This window comes from Balaenoptera musculus, chromosome 2 (assembly GCF_009873245.2).
Source record: "Balaenoptera musculus isolate JJ_BM4_2016_0621 chromosome 2, mBalMus1.pri.v3, whole genome shotgun sequence".
Taxonomy (NCBI): Eukaryota; Metazoa; Chordata; class Mammalia; order Artiodactyla; family Balaenopteridae; genus Balaenoptera; species Balaenoptera musculus.
The window spans coordinates 91812690-91831043 of NC_045786.1; the positions used below are offsets into that span (position 1 = coordinate 91812690).

General features: G+C 44.5%; 2 protein-coding genes across 3 annotated transcripts; one reads left to right on the forward strand and one right to left on the reverse strand.

Annotated features, from left to right (window-relative positions):
- Nucleotides 1–951: 951 nt before the first annotated feature.
- Nucleotides 952–4789, reverse strand: RPUSD2 (RNA pseudouridine synthase domain containing 2). Its single transcript, XM_036844081.1, has 3 exons — nucleotides 4158–4789; nucleotides 2587–2883; nucleotides 952–1895 (listed from the first exon to the last, which is right to left on the reverse strand). Exons 1-3 carry the CDS (start codon nucleotides 4782–4784, stop codon nucleotides 1161–1163), a joined length of 1659 nt encoding a protein of 552 aa, XP_036699976.1. The 5' UTR covers nucleotides 4785–4789; the 3' UTR covers nucleotides 952–1160.
- A 3572-nt stretch (nucleotides 4790–8361) lies between these two features.
- Nucleotides 8362–17462, forward strand: CCDC32 (coiled-coil domain containing 32). 2 transcript variants are annotated; one of them, XM_036844082.1, is made up of 4 exons: nucleotides 8362–8447; nucleotides 10295–10550; nucleotides 13247–13403; nucleotides 16479–17462. In XM_036844082.1, exons 2-4 carry the CDS (start codon nucleotides 10307–10309, stop codon nucleotides 16615–16617), a joined length of 540 nt encoding a protein of 179 aa, XP_036699977.1. In that variant the 5' UTR covers nucleotides 8362–8447; nucleotides 10295–10306; the 3' UTR covers nucleotides 16618–17462. The 2 variants fall into 2 exon arrangements, with proteins under 2 accessions (XP_036699977.1, XP_036699978.1); XM_036844083.1 differs by having other exon boundaries at nucleotides 8378–8447; nucleotides 10300–10550; nucleotides 16479–17445.
- Nucleotides 17463–18354: the final 892 nt, after the last annotated feature.

Below are 18354 nucleotides of genomic sequence, written 5' to 3' on the forward strand. Positions count from 1 at the left end.
AAGATGTTTATCATTATTAGTTACAAGGGAAATGCAAATCTAAACCACAATGAGATAATACTTCAATCCCACTAGGATGACTACAATCAAAACAATGGAAAATAACCAGTGTTGGTGAGAATGGAGAGAAACTGGAACCCTTGTGCATTGCCCGTGGGAATGTAAAATGGTTCAGCTGCTGTGGAAAAGTTTGGTGATTTCCCCCAAAATTAAACACAGAATTACCATATGACCCAGCAATTCCACTCCTTGGTATATACTTGAAAGAACAGAAAACATGTATTCAAACAAAAATTTGTATACAAATGTTCATAGCAGCACTATTCACAATCGCCAAAAGGTGGAAACAACCCAATGTCCATCAACCAATGAATGGATATACAAAATGTGGCATAACCATGCAATGGAATATTATTCAGCCATAGACAGGAATGAAGTACTGATGCATGCTATAAATTGGATTAACTCAGGGAACTTCCCTGGCGGTCCAATGGTTGACTCCGTGCTTCAAATGCCGGGGGCATGGGTTTGATCCCTGGTCAGGCAACTAGGATCCCACATGTCACATGGCGTGGCCAAAAAAACAAAACTGGATGAACCCTAAAAACACTATGCTAAACAAAAGATGACAGACACAAAAGGTCACATACTATATGATTCCATTTGTAAAAAATGTCCAGAATAGGCAAATCCATAGAGACAGAAGGTTGACTAATGGAATCAGGGGCTAGGAGGAAGAGGAAATGGGGATTACCTATTTAAAGAGTATGGGTTTCCTTTTGGGTGATGAAAATGTTTTGGAACTAATTAAGAGGTGATGGCTGCACATCATGGTGAATGTATGAAACACCACTAAACTGTGTATTTTAGAATGGTAATTGTGTTATGTGAACTTTACCTCAATTAAAAAACCAAAATGACAAGTAGTAAGAAAACCAGACACACACGGTATTAGAAAAAGAGATCTATTTACAAACCAAAAAGTCCCCAAACTCTAGCTGGAGGGAGAAGAAGGAAGGAGGCAGCAAGTATGAGCAGGTCCTTTAAGAGCCCAACCTCACCCCTGAGAAAGTCTGAGTACCACCCCATGTGGTCAACTCCTACTTCATGGCCCATCCCTGTTCCAGTTCAAGAAGTAATCCCTCCATTGGCCACAGCCCTCAGTCCTCTTGCCAGTCATCCTGTGCCCAGGCAGGCATTGGTGAAAAGTACTCGAAGCCTGGCCCTTTATAGCACAGGGCATGCAAGAACATCACAAGGTCCTGGGGCAAGGGGTCCTGTCGCACTAGCCGGCACTCTGCACACAGTGGGTCTGTCTCTTGATCCACGACATCGATTTCCGTTGCCTTCCCTGATGCCAAGGGGACTGTGTCCAGATCCTGAGGGCCTGCCTCAACTGCTCCATCCATCTTCTGGGCAGATGCAGCCAACTCTCCTAGGCAGTCTTTGCCCAGCTCTGAGGAAGGGGCTGTAGAGTCTGGGAATCCTGGAGACAGGTCACCCTCACAGAGATCTAGCACATCCAGACTCTGTTTGGCCTGGTGCTCTGCCACAAGGTCCCGCAGTAGTTCCTCATCTGTCTTTGGAATGTGGCCACCTCGGCCTCGGGAGGGGCCCCAGGCGATTGAGTTGTAGATGGGGTCATTGAGGATGGGGTGACCCAGGAACTGGAGGTGGACTCGGATCTGGTGGGTGCGGCCTGTGAGTGGCCGGCATCGTACCACACTGGAGTGGCCATTGTAGCTCAGTCTCTGGAACACTGTCTCACAGGGCTTGCCCCGAGGATCTACACGGCATACCCCTACCTTGTAGGACACCACCAAGATGGGTTCCTTGCAGGTTACTTCCTCGGCAGGGAACTCCCCCTCCACCCGGCACACATACTCCTTCTCCAGCTACACAGGAGGGAAGAGGGAGAAAGTCAGCACAAAGCCTAAACGCATGAAGCCCAAACCCTCTGCAGTGATGACAATGGACCTGTGTCAGACAGAAGAAGATTCAAACCCCAGCTCCACCATTTGCCAGTTGTGCAATCCTAGGCACATTACTTACTTAGCCCCTTTAAATCCCATTAACTTGTCTGGAAAATGTTTGATTAGAAAAGCATTTACCCCAACAGGGCTGTTATACGGATTCAGTCAGCTGGGCTCTAACGTACTTGCTACTGGAGCTTGGTATACAGTAAACAATAAATACATTACAATCAGATCCAGAATTACAAGTCTCAAGACCACAATCACCACCATTTAACTCTTCTACCCAAGCATCTTCCAACGCCATCCAGAATTCTTCCCACCAAGTAGATTCTCCCCACAGTCTTAAAAACCTTGCTCAGCCTGTCAGCACTTTAAATCTTCAAAACTGCAAATTACCGAGAGGCAGTATATTTCATCTCTAAAGATCTTTTGAAACATGAGAGATAATAACCTCTCTCTGGCACTTTAGGTGTTGACCTTCCTGAGGATAGAAGGCATGACCAGATAAACATGAAGGCTCACTTCAGATCTAGAACTCAGTGACACCCTTTCAACACAGAGCATTCATGAGGTCAGAAGGTGGCCTGCAGGAGGCAAAAGCTTGGCTCACCTGCCGGTCCCGAACCTGTTCATGAATTCTCTCCGAGACGGCTGCTGTCTTGGCAAACATAAGGACCCCAGAGGTAAGGCGGTCGAGCCGATGCAATGGGTGTAGCTCCTTGAGTTGGTGCTCCTTGCCCAGGATGAAGATGACCGTGTTGTGTCGGAAGCGGCCACAGGGGTGGACAGGAATGGAAGAAGGCTTGTCTACAACCACCACATCTTCGTTCTCTGCTAGCAGGCGGACGGGATCTGCTGTAACTGGTGGCTCATGCCTGTGCACTGTGTTCCGTAAGAAGTCATTGTCCTGCCAATGACATAGGCAACCAGTCAGCCCAGGGTCCAGCCACCTCTAATCAGTCAGCAGCACACACAGCTTCCTCCCCTCTTCCTTACTGACATGGAAGAATGGTCACAGTACATCCTTAAGCAGAAAAAGCAGTGTGCATAGTGTAGTCTCACTTTGCAAAAACACAGACATACAGGTAGATAGCAGGCACTGAAAAACTCATAGAAGGATATAAACAAAATGTTAATGGTGATATCTCTGGGTGGTAAGAGTATGGATTTTTGTTGTTGTTATTCTGCTTATTCGTATTTTCTCTACCACAAAGTTATATTCAAAAAGTAAATTTTTCTAAAATAAAGGAAAAAAACCTCCATAAATCATCACTTATTGTGACCTTGAACAAACACCAAGCTCTAAGTCCAGAGATTTGGGCTCTACACCTGGATTTGCTACAGGCTTACTGTATGCTCTTAGGAAAGTCATTTAACTTCTCCAGGCCTCAGTTTCTTCATCTGTAAAATGTGAGGGTAAGTCCAGACCTGTGCTTCTCAAAATTGGGATGGGAGAGGGGATTCAAACCACTCACTCTCCAAATGCCTTGCATCCCCTCACAACTATGGTGAGGCAGTGTTAATAACAAGGGTGTCTGGTACCTCAACTGTGATGGAATTTTAAAGAAGAGTCAAAGCACTGGGCCAGACAATTCTAGTCTCAATCTCTGTCATTTCACAATTCTATCTTATCAGGCTCTATGATAAATAATTTAAGCAGAAGTTATAAGGACACAGGCGTTGGAGGTGGCACTGTTGCCTTACCTCTGTGAGGTTTACCTTAGTTTTCTCAGCTTCCTCACAGGTAAAATGAGGTGGCAGTATCTACTCCACAAGTTTGTCATTAGAATTAAATGTTAAAGTACCTAATGCTTAACTCTGTGCCCAGTACACAGTCAGGAGATATAAATGATAGTCTCTGTTATTACTATTTGTACAGAGATCTACAATGCAAGGTAGAAAGTCATAAGCGCCAGTGCCACAAGACAGTGCATAAAAGGAGCTATGAGAATTACAACTTCTGTGCCTTGGAAACACCGAAGACGCCTTGATGGAGGGGATAAGTGGGCTGAGTTCTGAAGCATACAGGCTGTCTACCTGCAGAGATCGGGCGCTAAAAGAGTATTCCAAGTGAAAATGAGAACGCTTCAGAATTACCCCGATTTTACTCCAGTACCTATGCCCTAGTGACTGTGAAATAAAACCCTGCCCCCTTTTGGGCAGGCCCCATGAGGACTCCACCTTGAGCACAACGCTGAGGTCCTGTACTGGCTCCTCGTTGAGGTGCAGGCGCCCCGCCCTGACCGCGGCCTCGTAGTAGGCAAGAGGCTGGGCTCGGAACTCGGTGCTGAAGACGTGCAGCAAGCTGTGGCCCACCCAGCGGCCTTTGCAGTAAGTTCGGAAGTCAAAGTAATAGGGCCGCACTTTGCGCAGGCCGCCCTCAAAGTAGTAGCTGGTCTCGGCAAAGTGTTCATCGCCGAAGCTAACGCCTGCCCGCCGCTTCTTCGGGGGCGGCACGACGCGCTCCCCGGTTGCGCCCCGCCGCTTCTTCCGCTTGCCGGGGCCCGGGGCTGCAGTCGCGGCCTGCTCCCCGCTCCCTGCGGCCTGCTTCGCGTCCCCCGGGGCCGGCTCCACTCCTGGGCCCGCTAGCTCCGGGCGCCCTGGGGGCTGCTCACCCCTCGCGTCGCCACCCGCATCTCCATTTTGCTGAGCCGGAGCCCCCAGCCCACTCGCTGCCTCGACCCCGGTCGAGAGTGTTTCCGCCATGGGGCCCCTACGGCCACCCCAAGTCCTGTCAAAGGTGAGGCGCCGGAGGTTGGAGCACACTTGCCCAAAAACCTGGAGCCACAGGCGGCCGCCCAGCCACATGACCACCCAGCTGCGGCGGCCAGGTCGCGCTCTGATGACGTCACTCGGCACCAACCAATCAGTGAGGCCTAGTGCCGAGGCGGGACTGCGTTAAGAATAGGAGTGAAGGAGTGAGCAGAATGAGTTGAGTTGAGAGGCTGTGAGAATGATTCGTTAAGTGTAGATTCCATGTAGATATGCTCGAAGTCCCTTGAGTCTGGAAAGACTCTTGAAAGTTATTTCAAAACAAAACAAAACAAAACAAAATGAGGATTGCTAAACTCTGAATATCCAAGAAGCACTGTGTTGTATACTTTAAAGGGTATTATATTTTGTGACTTATACCTCAGTAAAGCTGTTATATATGTAATTAAGCACACACATCTCAGAAACAATGTTTTTACACTTGTCCTTCTCCCTAACAGCATGAGAAGGACTAGAGATCTCCCATTTGCCTCCCATATGCTCGTGTCCTGAGATTAAAACTCCAAGTGGATCAGAAGATGACAGAGTTCTTAAATGCAAAATACTGAAACCAACTTCTGTTAACTTCATAAGAGACGGAATTATTGAAAGGATATTAGTGCCTCATAGGATTCACAAGAGAGCTGGAGAACAGGCTCAGAAACATCCAAATCAAGAGAAGCCAAGGCCTCTGAGAACCAGCCACATGACAAAAGGGTGAATTGTATGGAATGTGAATTATATTTCAATAACGTTGTTATTTTTTTTTAAATACTCAAAATGTGGTCTGTGGATTAGCAACATGGGCAACATCTGCTGGAACCGCAGAATCTTTTTCCTCCTTCCCTCCAGATCAGCTGAGTGAGAATCTGCATTTTAACAAGATCCTCAGATGATCTGTCTGCATATTAAAGTTTGAAAAGGACTTTTACAGACCACGCAAAGTAGATTTTTGTCGTACCCTTTGGACATCCAGCATCTTCTCAACACTCTTCTTTGTGTGGGGAATCTCCCACATTAAGTACTGCCTCCAAGAGGTGGAATCCAGAAACTGGCCTTCCCAGCCTCCCTTGCAACTTGGGCATCCATCACCTGGGCTCCTTTGATCAGGCAGAACCTTTGGTTCAGAGGCATATAGCAGAGGAAGCAGGCACAGTGTGGAATACATGTCTGACAAGATAGCATTGGAGGTATCTGATTTGGGGGACTAACAGTGGGGGAAGTTCTTGTGTCCAGTGCCCAGCTGCAGTGTCTATGTTCAGTGGCATTGGGATGCTCCCTGAGAAGTCCCTCAGTGAGGTTTAGACACTGAGGTTTACTCAGTGGGTATAGACCCCAAGTCTGACTTCTTTGGTCCATCTTGAGATTCTGTGAACTATTTAATATCCTTTAATCCTGTGGTGTACAACAGAATAGCCATTAGCCACCTGTGGCTATTTAAATTTAAATTAATTAAAATGAAAAAAAATTTTAATTCAGTTCTTCAGTTACAGAAGCTGCATCTCAGGTGCTCAATAATCACATGAAGCTAGTGGATACCTTATGGGACAGCTCAAATACAGAACATTTCTATCATCACAGAAATTTTATTGTACAGAGCAGCTTTAATTAATTCTTTTACTGCTTAAACTGGCTAGAATGAGCTCTATTGTTTGAACTAAGAACTCCATCTAACTTACTATGATAAGGATTTAAGTCTTTAATTTAAGAGCAATGGGAAACTGTCAAAGAGTTTCTGGGGTGTGTGTGTGTGTGTGTGTGACATGATCTAATCTCCATTTCAAAAAGATTACCCTGGTTGCAACTTGGAGAAGGGACTGAAGAGTGAATCACAAGGTCTAGCTCCAATTTAGTGTGGTCTTTGACCATGAAGGTTCTAATTTAAACATTCAGACACCAAACAAATTTTGAACATTTGCCAAGCATCACTTGGCTCTAGAGATACAGAGGTAAGAAAGACATGGTTCCTGTCCTCAGTGAAGGCCTAGGCTGGTTGAGGAAACAAATATAAAACATATTTCTACTAATCACATTGTGGTTAAAGCAGAGACTAAGATAGAGGGATGCTGACTGCCCTCACGTGGCTTCCCAGTGTGAACAGTCCTTGGGGAGGGGGAGATCACCAGAGCTTATGGTTTCAGCTTTGCAAGTCCAGGATCTGGTTTGGATTTATTCAGTGCACACACTAATTAAACTCAAAGGACACAGATGAATCGCTAAGGGTGACCATTTGTTAATTTACAACTGTAACTTTAAGTTAAAAGGTGTATTCAATTTTATACCAGCCACTGTTTGTGCCTACTGTTAAAGGCATCCTCATCCTGGTATCAAGATACGTAAGAGGCCAAATATGAAATCAAGAGGTTTTTTTGGTGAGCAGGAAATTAGAGAAAACTTCATAAGTGAGTTGAAAGGCCATGGAGCAGCTCAATGACGCACCCATAAATCTATGACAGTGATCCTTTCTATGAACCAGATGCTACCAGATTCGTGTCACCAGGTCGGGTGGCAGTTGGAGGACTCTGGATCCGCCCATCCTCATATATTCCCTGTGAATAAGCACTGCCAAAATCTTGCCTATTATTTGCTCCTTTGTTTTCTAACCTTCTTGCTTTCCACTTCCTTCTGTTTGCATATTCTAAGAATGGTTATAAATGTAACAGAGTACCTTATAGTTCCCTTTCACATGGTGGTAGTTATTACCACCATAGCCACATTGATTGGCTTTGGACACATCTAGAGATTATACCCTCAGCCAAGCTACTTCTACAGATGGTTGGCTGATGTCTTTCTTCACATGTGTCTTTTGGGAGAGAGTAACCTGCCCTGGAAATTGGGGATCAGGTTGGGAGGGTTGCATCTCAGCGAACGGATAACCCCTGAAGGATATCAAAAGTCATCTCCTTTAAAAAAAAAAAAAAAAAAAAGCCTTTCTGACACACATTTCCCATGACCACTCTCTCCTTTATGTACTCTGGCCACACTTCCGTCATATCCTCTATAACTCTTTGCTGTTATTTGTAAACTTGTCTGTCTCCATGGCGCTTCCTCCTAAGCTTTAAGGCTGGGACCCATACCAAGTCTTACCTGTCTTGAATTCCCGCTTAACACAATGCCTCGAACACAGCATGAGCTTGATGTCTATTGACTAAATGAATGTGGGAAAGCTTCATAACTTGGTGAACGGGACCTGGATCTCCTGTGAGAGTAAGGAAAGTAATCGCTTCCATCCCCCATTCGAGGAGCAAAAGTCCTCTAATTTGCGTATCGAAGGGCTGAAATTTTCGGGGACAAACACCAGCCCAGAGAACTGCCGAGGAGATTAACTTGCTCAGGGAACCAAGAAAAGTCAAGGCCTTGGAAACTGGGCTTCCCTATCTGAGCAGGAAACACGTGGAAAGCGCCGTCCGCGCGGCTGTAACGTACTGATTGATATAAGCGGAATCAACCTGGCCCTTGGGAAGACTGAGGCCCGGGGCTTGTTCTCCACCGTTTCCAGGCAACAATAGTCCCGCCCATCGTTTCCTAGCACTCTGCTTCTCGCTTCCTTACCCAGCTGAGCTCCACTCGACCAATTGACGCACAGAACATCGCCAGGTTGGGCGGTGGTTGGAGGACTCCAGGGATCCGTCACCTGGAGACTCCGCCTCCCTATTTCTCCCCGGCTGCCAGCGACTGAATTGAGCTGAGCGTTTGCGGGCTGCTGGGCAGGCGGTTGCGGTAGGTGGAGATGCGCGGGGGTGCCCAGCGTTTTGTATCCCCTGCTCCGGCCACATTCCGAGATACCACAGAGGTGCCTCGGGGCCTGAGTCGTCCCGCCTAGCCAGTCCTTGAGGCCGGAGTGACTGAGGCCCGGGATCTGGACACCAGGGTTTTCCGCGCTGGTCTGGACTTCCTGCGGGGGACCGGGGGACCAGGGGACCAGGGCTCTGATGCTAGCAAAGTTTTGGTGTGGGTGGGTTCAAACGACTTCGGGATAGGAGTGGAGCCTCACTGTGACAGTTCATACAGGGACTCCGTCACATGTCTGGCCCTTTTACTTCCGGGCCATTGCGCTGGCTGGGCTCTCACTCCTGGAATTATTCAGACCTTTTCCCAGGCAGCCTTCCTAATCTCAAAGGTCCCTCCTGTAAGAAGGTGTCAATTCATCCTATTAGACTAGATAGTTACGAAAGCCCCCAGGCTTTGTGGGTAGCCCTTCCCACTTAGCTCTGCTCAGGCTACTTTCAGTATAGAGTCCCAAACAGGCAGAGTGATATTGGGTAAAAACATGGCTTTTGGAGAGGCACAGGTCTGGTTTCCAATCAGGGATTCACTCTGTATCAGTAATGTGCCTTTGACAAGTTACCCTTATGATCCTCAGTTTTTTCATCTGTAAAATGATGACAATGTCTATCTTTCCATTTTTCTACTAAAATAAGAACATGAGCCGTGTAGCCCAGCGTCTCCATGTAATGAGCACATGAGTCTTGCATATGACAGTACTCTCTGACAGTTTTCACCAAGCAGCATTTTAATTATCCTGGTGTACTGTATATGGAACTGTGCAGGGCCTTTAGTCTGTGTCCTATTGAAAACAGAATTTAATTGGCTGAGGACAGAGTGGTTGCATTTTGGAGATCTTTGGAGAAAAGTGCAGAATGGTTGTCCTCACTGGAAATGTCCTAGAAATTCCTGTGTGTGTGTGTGCGTATGTGTGTTAAAACATCCATAACATAAATTTTACCATTTTAACCATTTTTAGATGTACTGTTAAGTGGCATTCACATTATTGTACAACCATCACGACCATCCATTTCTAGAACTTCCCAAACCGAAACTCTGTACCCATTAAACAGTAACTCCCATTACCATCCCCGCCTCCAACCACCATTCTATTTTCTGTCTCTATGAGTTTGACTGCATAGACCTCATATAAGTGGAATCATTCAATATTTGTCCTTTTGTGTCTGGCTTATAGAAATTCCATTTTAAGGGACTTCCCTGGTGGCGCAGAGGTTAAGAATCTGCCTGCCAATGCAGGGGACACAGGTTCGAGCCCTGGTCCGGGAAGATCCCACATGCTGCAGAGCAACTAAGCCTGTGCGCCACAACTACTGAGCCTGCGCTCCAGAGCCCACGAGCCACAACTACTGAGTCCATGTGTCACAACTACTGAGTCCATGTGTCACAACTACTGAAGCCCACGTGCCCAGAGCCCATGCTCCGCAACAAGAGAAGCCACCGCAATGAGAAGCCCGCGCACTGCAACGAAGCGTAGCCCCCGCTTGCCGCAACTAGAGAAACCCCATGTGCAGCAACGAAGACCCAACACAGCCAAAAAATTAATTAATTAATTAATTAATTAATTTAAAAAAGAAATTCCATTTTAAAAGACAAACTTCATTATGAAAACAACCTGAGTGCAGAGCCAGAAGAGGAACCTAATTACCCTTTTGTTATCTTTTTCTCTATAACATAGGAATGTAATAGAAGACATTTTAAATTTTGTTAAGAGAAACTTCATAAAAGGCTATTACCTTCCTTCCTAAGTCAGTCCTTATTCACTTGAGCTTCTGTTTTTTCAGCTCAGATTCCAAATGAAAATGTTTGAGAACACTGACTCTACAACTACAAGATCTGGCCCGGATCTTTGGGCCGAAATCTGTTCCTGTCTGCCACATCCTGACCAAGAGGATAGTGCCAGCAATGCTTTCTCAGACTCCTTTATGGATTCTTACCCTGCAGGCACAGGCCAGAGGGAAGCCCCAGACTTTGCTGTGCAGCCAGCTGTAAAGCCTTGGGCTCCCCTGCAGGATTCAGAAGTGTATTTAGCATCTCTAGGTAAGTTAGATGGCTTTTCTTTTTTTTTTAATCAGAAGCTGGTGGTTTTTAAGGAAGCATGCTGAAGTTCTGTTACATCAAACCTGGTTTTCTATTCTCAGTTTGTTTTTTTGTTTGTTTTTTTGTCCTTACCCCATGTATCTGTCAGATGTAATTCTAGGGGGTGTTTCAGGTTGGTTGTTGGGAAGGAGCCCCCTTTTCCTTGTACATCCCTTAACAGTCTTTGTCATCTCCTGCCTCTGACTGTTTCATCTAAATTCTGCTTTATTTATTGGCATTCTGTAGGACACTCTTGTTCACTCTTGGTGGCCCATGTATTCAGATAACCCCAAAGTGTCATACCTTATGCATCCTGAAAGAAGAAGGTCATGGTCCCAGAGCTACATGTGGATTTATGATGCTACAGTTTGAGAAATTGTTATATTTAATAGATTGATGGTTGGGATGGGAGTATATTGACATAAAATTCATCCTGCCTCTTGTTAGCCATTTTAGTTTTTAAATATTTCCTGAACACATCTTCACTGCCCTGTCCTGTGGCCTTAAGTATTTAGAGAGACTCCTAACACAGGAAAGAGATTCAGATTGTCCCGTGCTAGGGGAAAGACAAATATCAGTCTTCGGCAGTGATCGCCAATCTTCAGAATTGTGTTAACCTTTATTATTAGACATCCATGAGATGCATCAATGTGTCACAAAACCAAACCTGAGAATAATTACTTGAGTAAGGAAAGGCAATTCAGGAAGAAGAAGCATTTGAGGAAGGACAGAAAGAAGAGTCAGAATAGAGTTTACATGATTGCTAAGAAGTTTCTTGGAAAAATAGAAGGAATTTGGTTAATGATGTACTGGAGGAAAAAAATATGAGAAAAACACAGGTGGAATGATGGCTAATGAGAAAGATGAGGGTGTAATATGAAATTTGTTGGGAAGCCACCAGAGATAGTATAGTAATACTTGCAGCAATGGCCGAGGAGGTTACCAGTTCTGTTGTAGTAGTCAGAATATCTGTTTAATGATGATAAGGAGAAGAAGCCACAGTCTGAGGAAGCTGAAGAACCAGATCCTTCGGCTTGTTGGTGCTCTGTGCCCAGGGCATATAAGAAACTTTCATGGATTCAGTGATGTTTTTGATTGGTGAAGACTGGTTCAGAAAGTTAAAACTCCACAGATCTTTTCTAAAATCAGTTAAGATGATGATTAAAATGTCCTCCCCTGAAGAAAATAAGAGGGATTCCTGATGCCTATGGCAGAGTCTGGAAGATAATGGCAAGCGGGTTTGGAGGATGCAAGGCACCTATTTCTGCCTGATCACATCTGATCAGGGACTCAGCACCCTCAGAAAGGGGAAGACCTTTTCCAGCCCAAAAGACTACCTCCCACCTTGACAATCAAGGCCTGACAACATAAAGATTGTTTTTATTGCCAAATAAACTTATATCAGAGAATCCACTAAGAGCAACAATTAAAAACTTTTAACCAGTTCAACCTGAGATATACATAATCCTTTACCCATCCTCCAGGAGAAAAGAACTCCTCAAATATTTAACATTTATCAACTGTAGGTTTTTTTTTTACATGGGTGAGCTTTTGGTGGTAACTTGTAGCAACAAAAGGTGTTTGTTTTGATCAGTGGGTTCCAGCTGATGCGGCTTGTTTAGAAATGAAAGCAAGATTGCAAATCATAAAGTTTCTATTGGTGGGCTTGATGTCCACCCCTCCCCTCCAAAAAGTCATCATTTACCTATTTATTATAGTTGGAGGCAAGACTAAATTAAGGCAGAAGACAAATGGTGATACCCTTACTTGTATTCTTTTAAAGGGGCTATCTGTTCATCAATTATACTTAAAATGCAAAGAAGAGTAACTAAACATGTATCACCAGGAAGCCATAATGGACCACTCTCACAGGGATTACAAGATGTTTGTTTTTGTTAGGCTCCAACATCCAGGCCACAAGCAGAACAACCTTCAAAAAAAATGTTGGGAGATTCCTTTTCTTTAATCAAGAACTTAATCACACATAGAGATCTTACAGGTCTCTTATTATTGAGTTCTCATCAAGTCAATTTTTGTGTCTAATGAACCATCGAATCTCTCTTCATTTTATCTAATTCTTTCTCATGAGGTTTGGAAACCACTTTATGACACTGTAACAAAAAAACCATTTACTCCTCCCAGAGACTATTTTCAGGAGTTGAAAAAAGAAAATAGTATACACATGTCAAGCCAGGGAAAACAAGCATTTCTTAGAGAGATACCTGCTGGGCTTCTGTGATTTCAAAGAAACCATGCCATCAATTTGTTTATGAGAACCTATAAACCCCTTTTCTGGGGTTAAACAATTAAACAGTTATTTGATACAATGCAGAGAGAAGGCATTGGGATGGAAAAAGAAAAATGTACGTTTGTCCTCCTTAAAAAAATGAGCTCTTTTTCAGGGAGTGTGCTTGTACTCATCAGTGAGAGAATTTTTAAGTTGATATTTTGCATTTTGTTTTGTCTTGTTTTGTTTGGCTGCACTGTGTGGCATGCGGAATCCTGGTTCCCCGACCAGGGGTTGAACCCGTGCCCCCTGCAGTGGAAGCACAGAGTCTCAACCACTGGACCTCCAGGGAAGTCTGGCATTTTGCATTTTAGATTAGTTTTGTTTCATACTCACTTTCCTTGTTAAGTTCAACTTCCTCTCTCTTTAGAGAAGAAACTGAGAAGAATCAAAGGTTTACATCAGGAAGTGACTTCCAAGGACATGCTTCGAACCCTGGCCCAAGCAAAGAAGGAATGCTGGGATCGGTTCCTCCAGGAGAAGTTAGCATCGGAATTCTTTGTGGATGGACTTGATTCTGATGAGAGGTAATTGATTCTCAGTCCAGCTCCAGGTGACGGTCTGTTTCACTGAAAGCATTTCTCTTCCTCTAAAGAAGTCAGGGAGAGCGACATCTGAGTCCAGATATAAGTTGATATCAACATCAGTTTTTCTGAGCTAAAATCATCCTTTGTAAGGTTGCTTTATTTGCTTAGTCCAGTGGCAGATTTTTGGGAATGAGTATTTTTGCTAAAAAGCAAATTCCCCACCTGTATCTTTTTTTTTTTTTTTGGCTGCGTTGGGTCTTCGTTGCTGCGTGCGGGCTTTCTCTAGTTGTGGCGAGCAGGGGCTACTCTTCGTTGCCGTGCGCGGACTTCTCATTGCGGTGGCTTCTCTTGTTGCGGAGCACAGGCTCTAGGTGCGTAGGCTTCAGTAGTTGTGGCACGTGGGCTCAGTAGTTGTAGCTCGCATGCTCTAGAGCGCAGGCTCAGTAGTTGTGGCTCATGGGCTTAGTTGCTCCGCGGCATGTGGGATCTTCCCGGACCAGGGCTCGAACCCGTGTCCCCTGCGTTGGCAAGTGGATTCTTAACCACTGTGCCACCAGGGAAGCCCCCCCACCTACATCTTGATCACAGGTTGAACAGAGTTGAGAATAAACTATTGTCTTCATTTTAAGTACACACTGTGCTTGAGAAAATAGTAATCAATCAACAACTGGAACCAAGTCTTCTTACCTATGAATCTCCACTGCCTTACAGAGTTTCTGTCATATTTCTGTCAAATTTGAGTAGACACTCAAATTTGTGTAGACCAGATGAATGAATTTCTTAAGCATCTACTATGAAGGCACTGTGCTTGATGTCATAGGCATGGAGGGGAGGTGTAAGGACATTTTAGAGCCTTTTTTTGGTCCTCAGAACTAGGTGGGGAGAGCTGACAAATATATATGTAGACATACCTAACAAAATGAGGCAGCATAAGAAAAGAGCCAGATGAGCGGAAGTGACTTATCTGCTTTAGGAGTTGAAAGACCATTGAGCTCCCTCTGGGGTCTGGTTTTGTACCAAAGGAGAGCAGTATCTGCAGATGGGCTGGATGCAGAAAGGAGGAGAGGGCATTCTGCCACAAAGAGCAGGATGGTGCTTGATACTGGGGGCAGGAGCTCTGCCACTTACTGGTTGTATGTTTCTGGGTGAGTAACCTGTGTGTGCCTCAGCTTCCTGCTCTGTAAAGCAGGAGTAGTACCTCTTACCTTATAAGGTTGTTATGAGCATTAAATGAGTTACTATGTACAAAGCACTTAGAACAGTGCCTGGCACAGGGTCAGTACTGTGTGTTAGCTATTCTTAATATTATTCTTCCTAACAGAATCTTCAAATTCAGTAAGAAATTATTCAAAATGAAAATCAGTGAGGGAAATAAAAACCTGAATTTTAACACAGGGTCTTAGGGGAATATGACTTAACCTAAGTTTATATCATAGCGTTAACACTGATTTTGAGAGTCGCATGGTATCAGATGAAGATACTGCTGCTGAAATCATGGACAGTATGTGAATAGAACTTCATGATTACATTTTATTTTTTAATTTGCAAAGTATTTTCACTTACATTATCTCAAATATTGCATCAGCGTGCCCCCAGATCCTTCAGAAATCAGTGTGGCATCTAAGGTCAGGTCAACTTCCCTCTGAGGGTTCAGAAAATAATATACATTTTACTCTTTTCTTTTCCCAATTGAGCCTTAAACTGCCCCAAATACAAAAGATGAAGATGCACAGATTTCTGAGCCACTAATAATTTGGTATTATATTCTCTCCTCTTGAATATTTCCTTCCTCTCCAGTTGTGAGAAGAAAAGACAACTTTCTCCTGCATAATTCTCAAATAGGAATTCTTCTTCTCAGAAATCAGATCAGCACCAAGCCTCAAGTTCATGTTTCTGTGTATTTATTACTACCTAAAATAATGTGGTTTTCCCTTCCTTATAGAAATAATTGAAACAATTTTATGAAAAGTATGGTAGATGAAGATTAAATGCCCACATAACACCTTAGTCCCCTGAGCTATGGGCACCTGTTGAGCTGTGGGCACCTGTTGCCCTGAGCCTGCATCTGTGGGAATGCTTCTTTCTATCAGTGTTCAGAACAAGCGCCAGGAAACAGTAGATATGCATTTGGTTTCAAACTTCAAAGTTTATGTTTTAAACACAGGCCATTTTGTAGTGGAATTGTGTGGTTCTTCATGTATGTGAAGGCCAGATGTGTGACCCTCCTCATGGCGTGCTTTTGGCAAGGGAGCAATGGGCTGGGAAATCCTGCTGTCCACAACGTGATTCCCTCATTTTAGGTGTCTAAAATCTGCTGGTTGTGGCCTTATTTCTTGGCTTATGATTTTTTGCTATTGAAGAGCACAGAATGAGGTTTATATTATTCCTAGTCATTTGCAATTTACCGTGAATGTCTAATAGCTTTAGGGTGGAGGATCCTGGATACTCAAGGAAGGTGGGAGGGGGACACTTCCCCCTCCCCACAGATCCAAACAAAAAAGAGCCCCCTGGCGTAGTGGCCATTCCTTTGAGGGAGACATTGCTACTCAGATGTTTCCATCTTGGCATCTTGCTGTAGAAAGAACTAAACAAACAAAAACACAAAAAATTGTGCTTAGTACAACTAAGTGCTATAAGTATAATTGAGCCTCAGACTACCTCAGGTATAAGAGATTTCAAGATGCTCAGGTTTCTGCCTCACTAATAATTTGGTATTTATTTGAATGTTTCCTCCCCTTGACAATTTCTCTTCTCTCCCGTTTTGAGGAAAAAAAGATGGAACTGAGGCATAAGCTCTTCAGCTGTTCTCATCAAGCCTTCAGAGACTCTGCATTTGAAGGGGTCCTGGTGCTGCTTGTCGCCCAAGTGCCCACTAGGGGGTAAATTATGCCACGGAGCTGCCAGGATGCACAGCTGTCAGAGGAGTATCTGTGCTCCCCGTGTTAGCAGTGAAAAACAATTATAGGAAGAAATTGGTGGTGGGCAGGAAGGCAGTCTTTGAGTAACTGAGATAATCATTAAGTAATTAATCAGTGAGGTCTGATGCAGTCACCCTTTTCTCCTGCTCTTTCGTAGCACCTTGGAACATTTCAAGAGGTGGCTCCAGCCAGATAAAGTAGCCATCAGTACGGAGGAGGTCCAGTATCTGATTCCTCCAGAGTCGCAGGTTGAGAAGCCAGCGCCCGGGGACGAGCCAGCAGCAGTGGAACAATAAATTACGCACACACACGCCCAGCAGCTGTCTTGGGTCCGGAGGGAACAGCAGAGAGCTCGGCAGCGGCAGCAGCAAGGAGAAATCTAGGGAGGGAAAAAGCCCAGCCTTCCACTCCACCAAGCAAGCAGCTGCGGGCCCCTGAGGACTTGCTGGGGGCTGGCACGTGTGACTGTCTTGGGTAAAGTGACTGACCCAGTGTGTGCTGGATCAAAATACCGCCTTCCTCTCTGTCTCACAGCTTGTCTGAGCTCTGTTGCTGCAGGTGAGAAGTCTGCTAAGAACCTAGTGAAGGACCAAGTGTGAAAGTATTTGGAGAAACTGATACCCTTGTGTATAATGTATAAGTTAAGTGAGCCATATTTTTTCTCGCCTCTTCTGGATGTTCCCGCCTGTGTTCCAAGCATTCCCTTGGTAAATTGTCAGGGATGCGTGGCACCGAAGAGAGTGAAGTCTGCTTCCTTGAATCCAAGACCCATCTGAGGCTTCTCTAACAAGTCCATAATAAATATAGGGACTTTAGGAAAAAGAGGCTGGGCTTTTCCTTCGTCTGATTTGTTTCTTGTGGGGAAAATGAACGAAAGAAGTGTGAAAATATAGGTGTTTCTGTGTATACATGTATATTTTTAATTTCATGCATGGTTTCTCCCCTGACCTCCTCTGGCACTTAAAAAGAGCCAGGTTCCAAATTAGACCTGTGTTTATGGTATTGGTATTTGAAACCACTCCTGAATAATTCCACACCTGCTCCTTGTGGCAGCTTTCCTGGCTAAGCCTATGCTTCCTACCTTGTTTATGGTGTTCTTGTTCAGTTGGTATTGTCCACATAAAACTTTTCTCATCAGACTAGCTGTGTGTGGTGCTATTAACCTGATTCCTCCCAGAGAGGTACTCCCAGGCAGTGAGGAGGTAAAGACAAATGCATGTCAATGCAGGAGAGCTGGTAACCTTTGCCAGATTCCTGTTTTTAACATGTGCCCTCTGACAAGCCAAACCTCGGTGCCCTGAGGGTAGGATTCTGAGGTCATGGCTCCAGTGGAGCGTCTTTCTGGGTAATAGGTTCCAAATCCCTAATGATGAGCAGGTGGCCATAAAAACCTTCAGAGAACATTTGCTCATTTCTAAATCAAGTAGATTGAGAAATTTTGCCTTGTCCAAAAGGATGGGAACCAACCAGGTGATTCTATATACTTGCTTAATTATATGAATATTTTTGTCGTAATTTCCAGATGGGCTTTCCTTTTTGTTTGCCATTGACTACTGGTGTTAGCTTTATTCTTACTGCTTTTTATTAGTATGGTGCCTTTGACAGAGAGAGTGACCCTTTGAGCAAGCCAGACACTGACAGTCATCCAGCCTGGACTAAGCTTGCAAGGGATTCTGCCTGGGGTTCAGGTGCCAAACCTCACTCTTCCTACAGAGCTATCTGATGGCTTTCAGATGGATGGATAGGTTTAGAAAGGAAAAAAAAACCAAAAGACAAAAACAAAAAAAAAACACCTAACGTTTTCCTTCTCCCTGCATGATAAACAAAATTATTCTTCCTCAGTAACAACAATTTAAGAAAAAAAGCAGTAAGGTCTGAAAATACTCTCCCAAAGAGCAGCTGATCATGGATGGTTAGAGAATGTTTCTGTACCAGAAAACAGCGTTTCTGTCATTCAGGCAGGATTCCAACTTTGCCTTTTCCCTACCTCCCATTTTTGACCTAAGAAACAGAAATCTTAATACGAAAAGGTG

Excerpts from the sequence above, each read along its gene's own strand:
- RPUSD2 (XM_036844081.1), bottom strand. The coding sequence starts at position 4,784 with ATGTGGCTGGGCGGCCGCCTGTGGCTCCAGGTTTTTGGGCAAGTGTGC. Across the intron at positions 2,884-4,157 it reads ACCTCAGCGTTGTGCTCAAG|GACAATGACTTCTTACGGAA; the intron begins GTGGAGTCCTCA and ends TGTCATTGGCAG. Across the intron at positions 1,896-2,586 it reads AACAGGTTCGGGACCGGCAG|CTGGAGAAGGAGTATGTGTG; the intron begins GTGAGCCAAGCT and ends CCTCCTGTGTAG.
- CCDC32 (XM_036844082.1), top strand. The coding sequence starts at position 10,307 with ATGAAAATGTTTGAGAACACTGACTCTACAACTACAAGATCTGGCCCG. Across the intron at positions 10,551-13,246 it reads AGTGTATTTAGCATCTCTAG|AGAAGAAACTGAGAAGAATC; the intron begins GTAAGTTAGATG and ends CTCTCTCTTTAG. Across the intron at positions 13,404-16,478 it reads GGACTTGATTCTGATGAGAG|CACCTTGGAACATTTCAAGA; the intron begins GTAATTGATTCT and ends GCTCTTTCGTAG.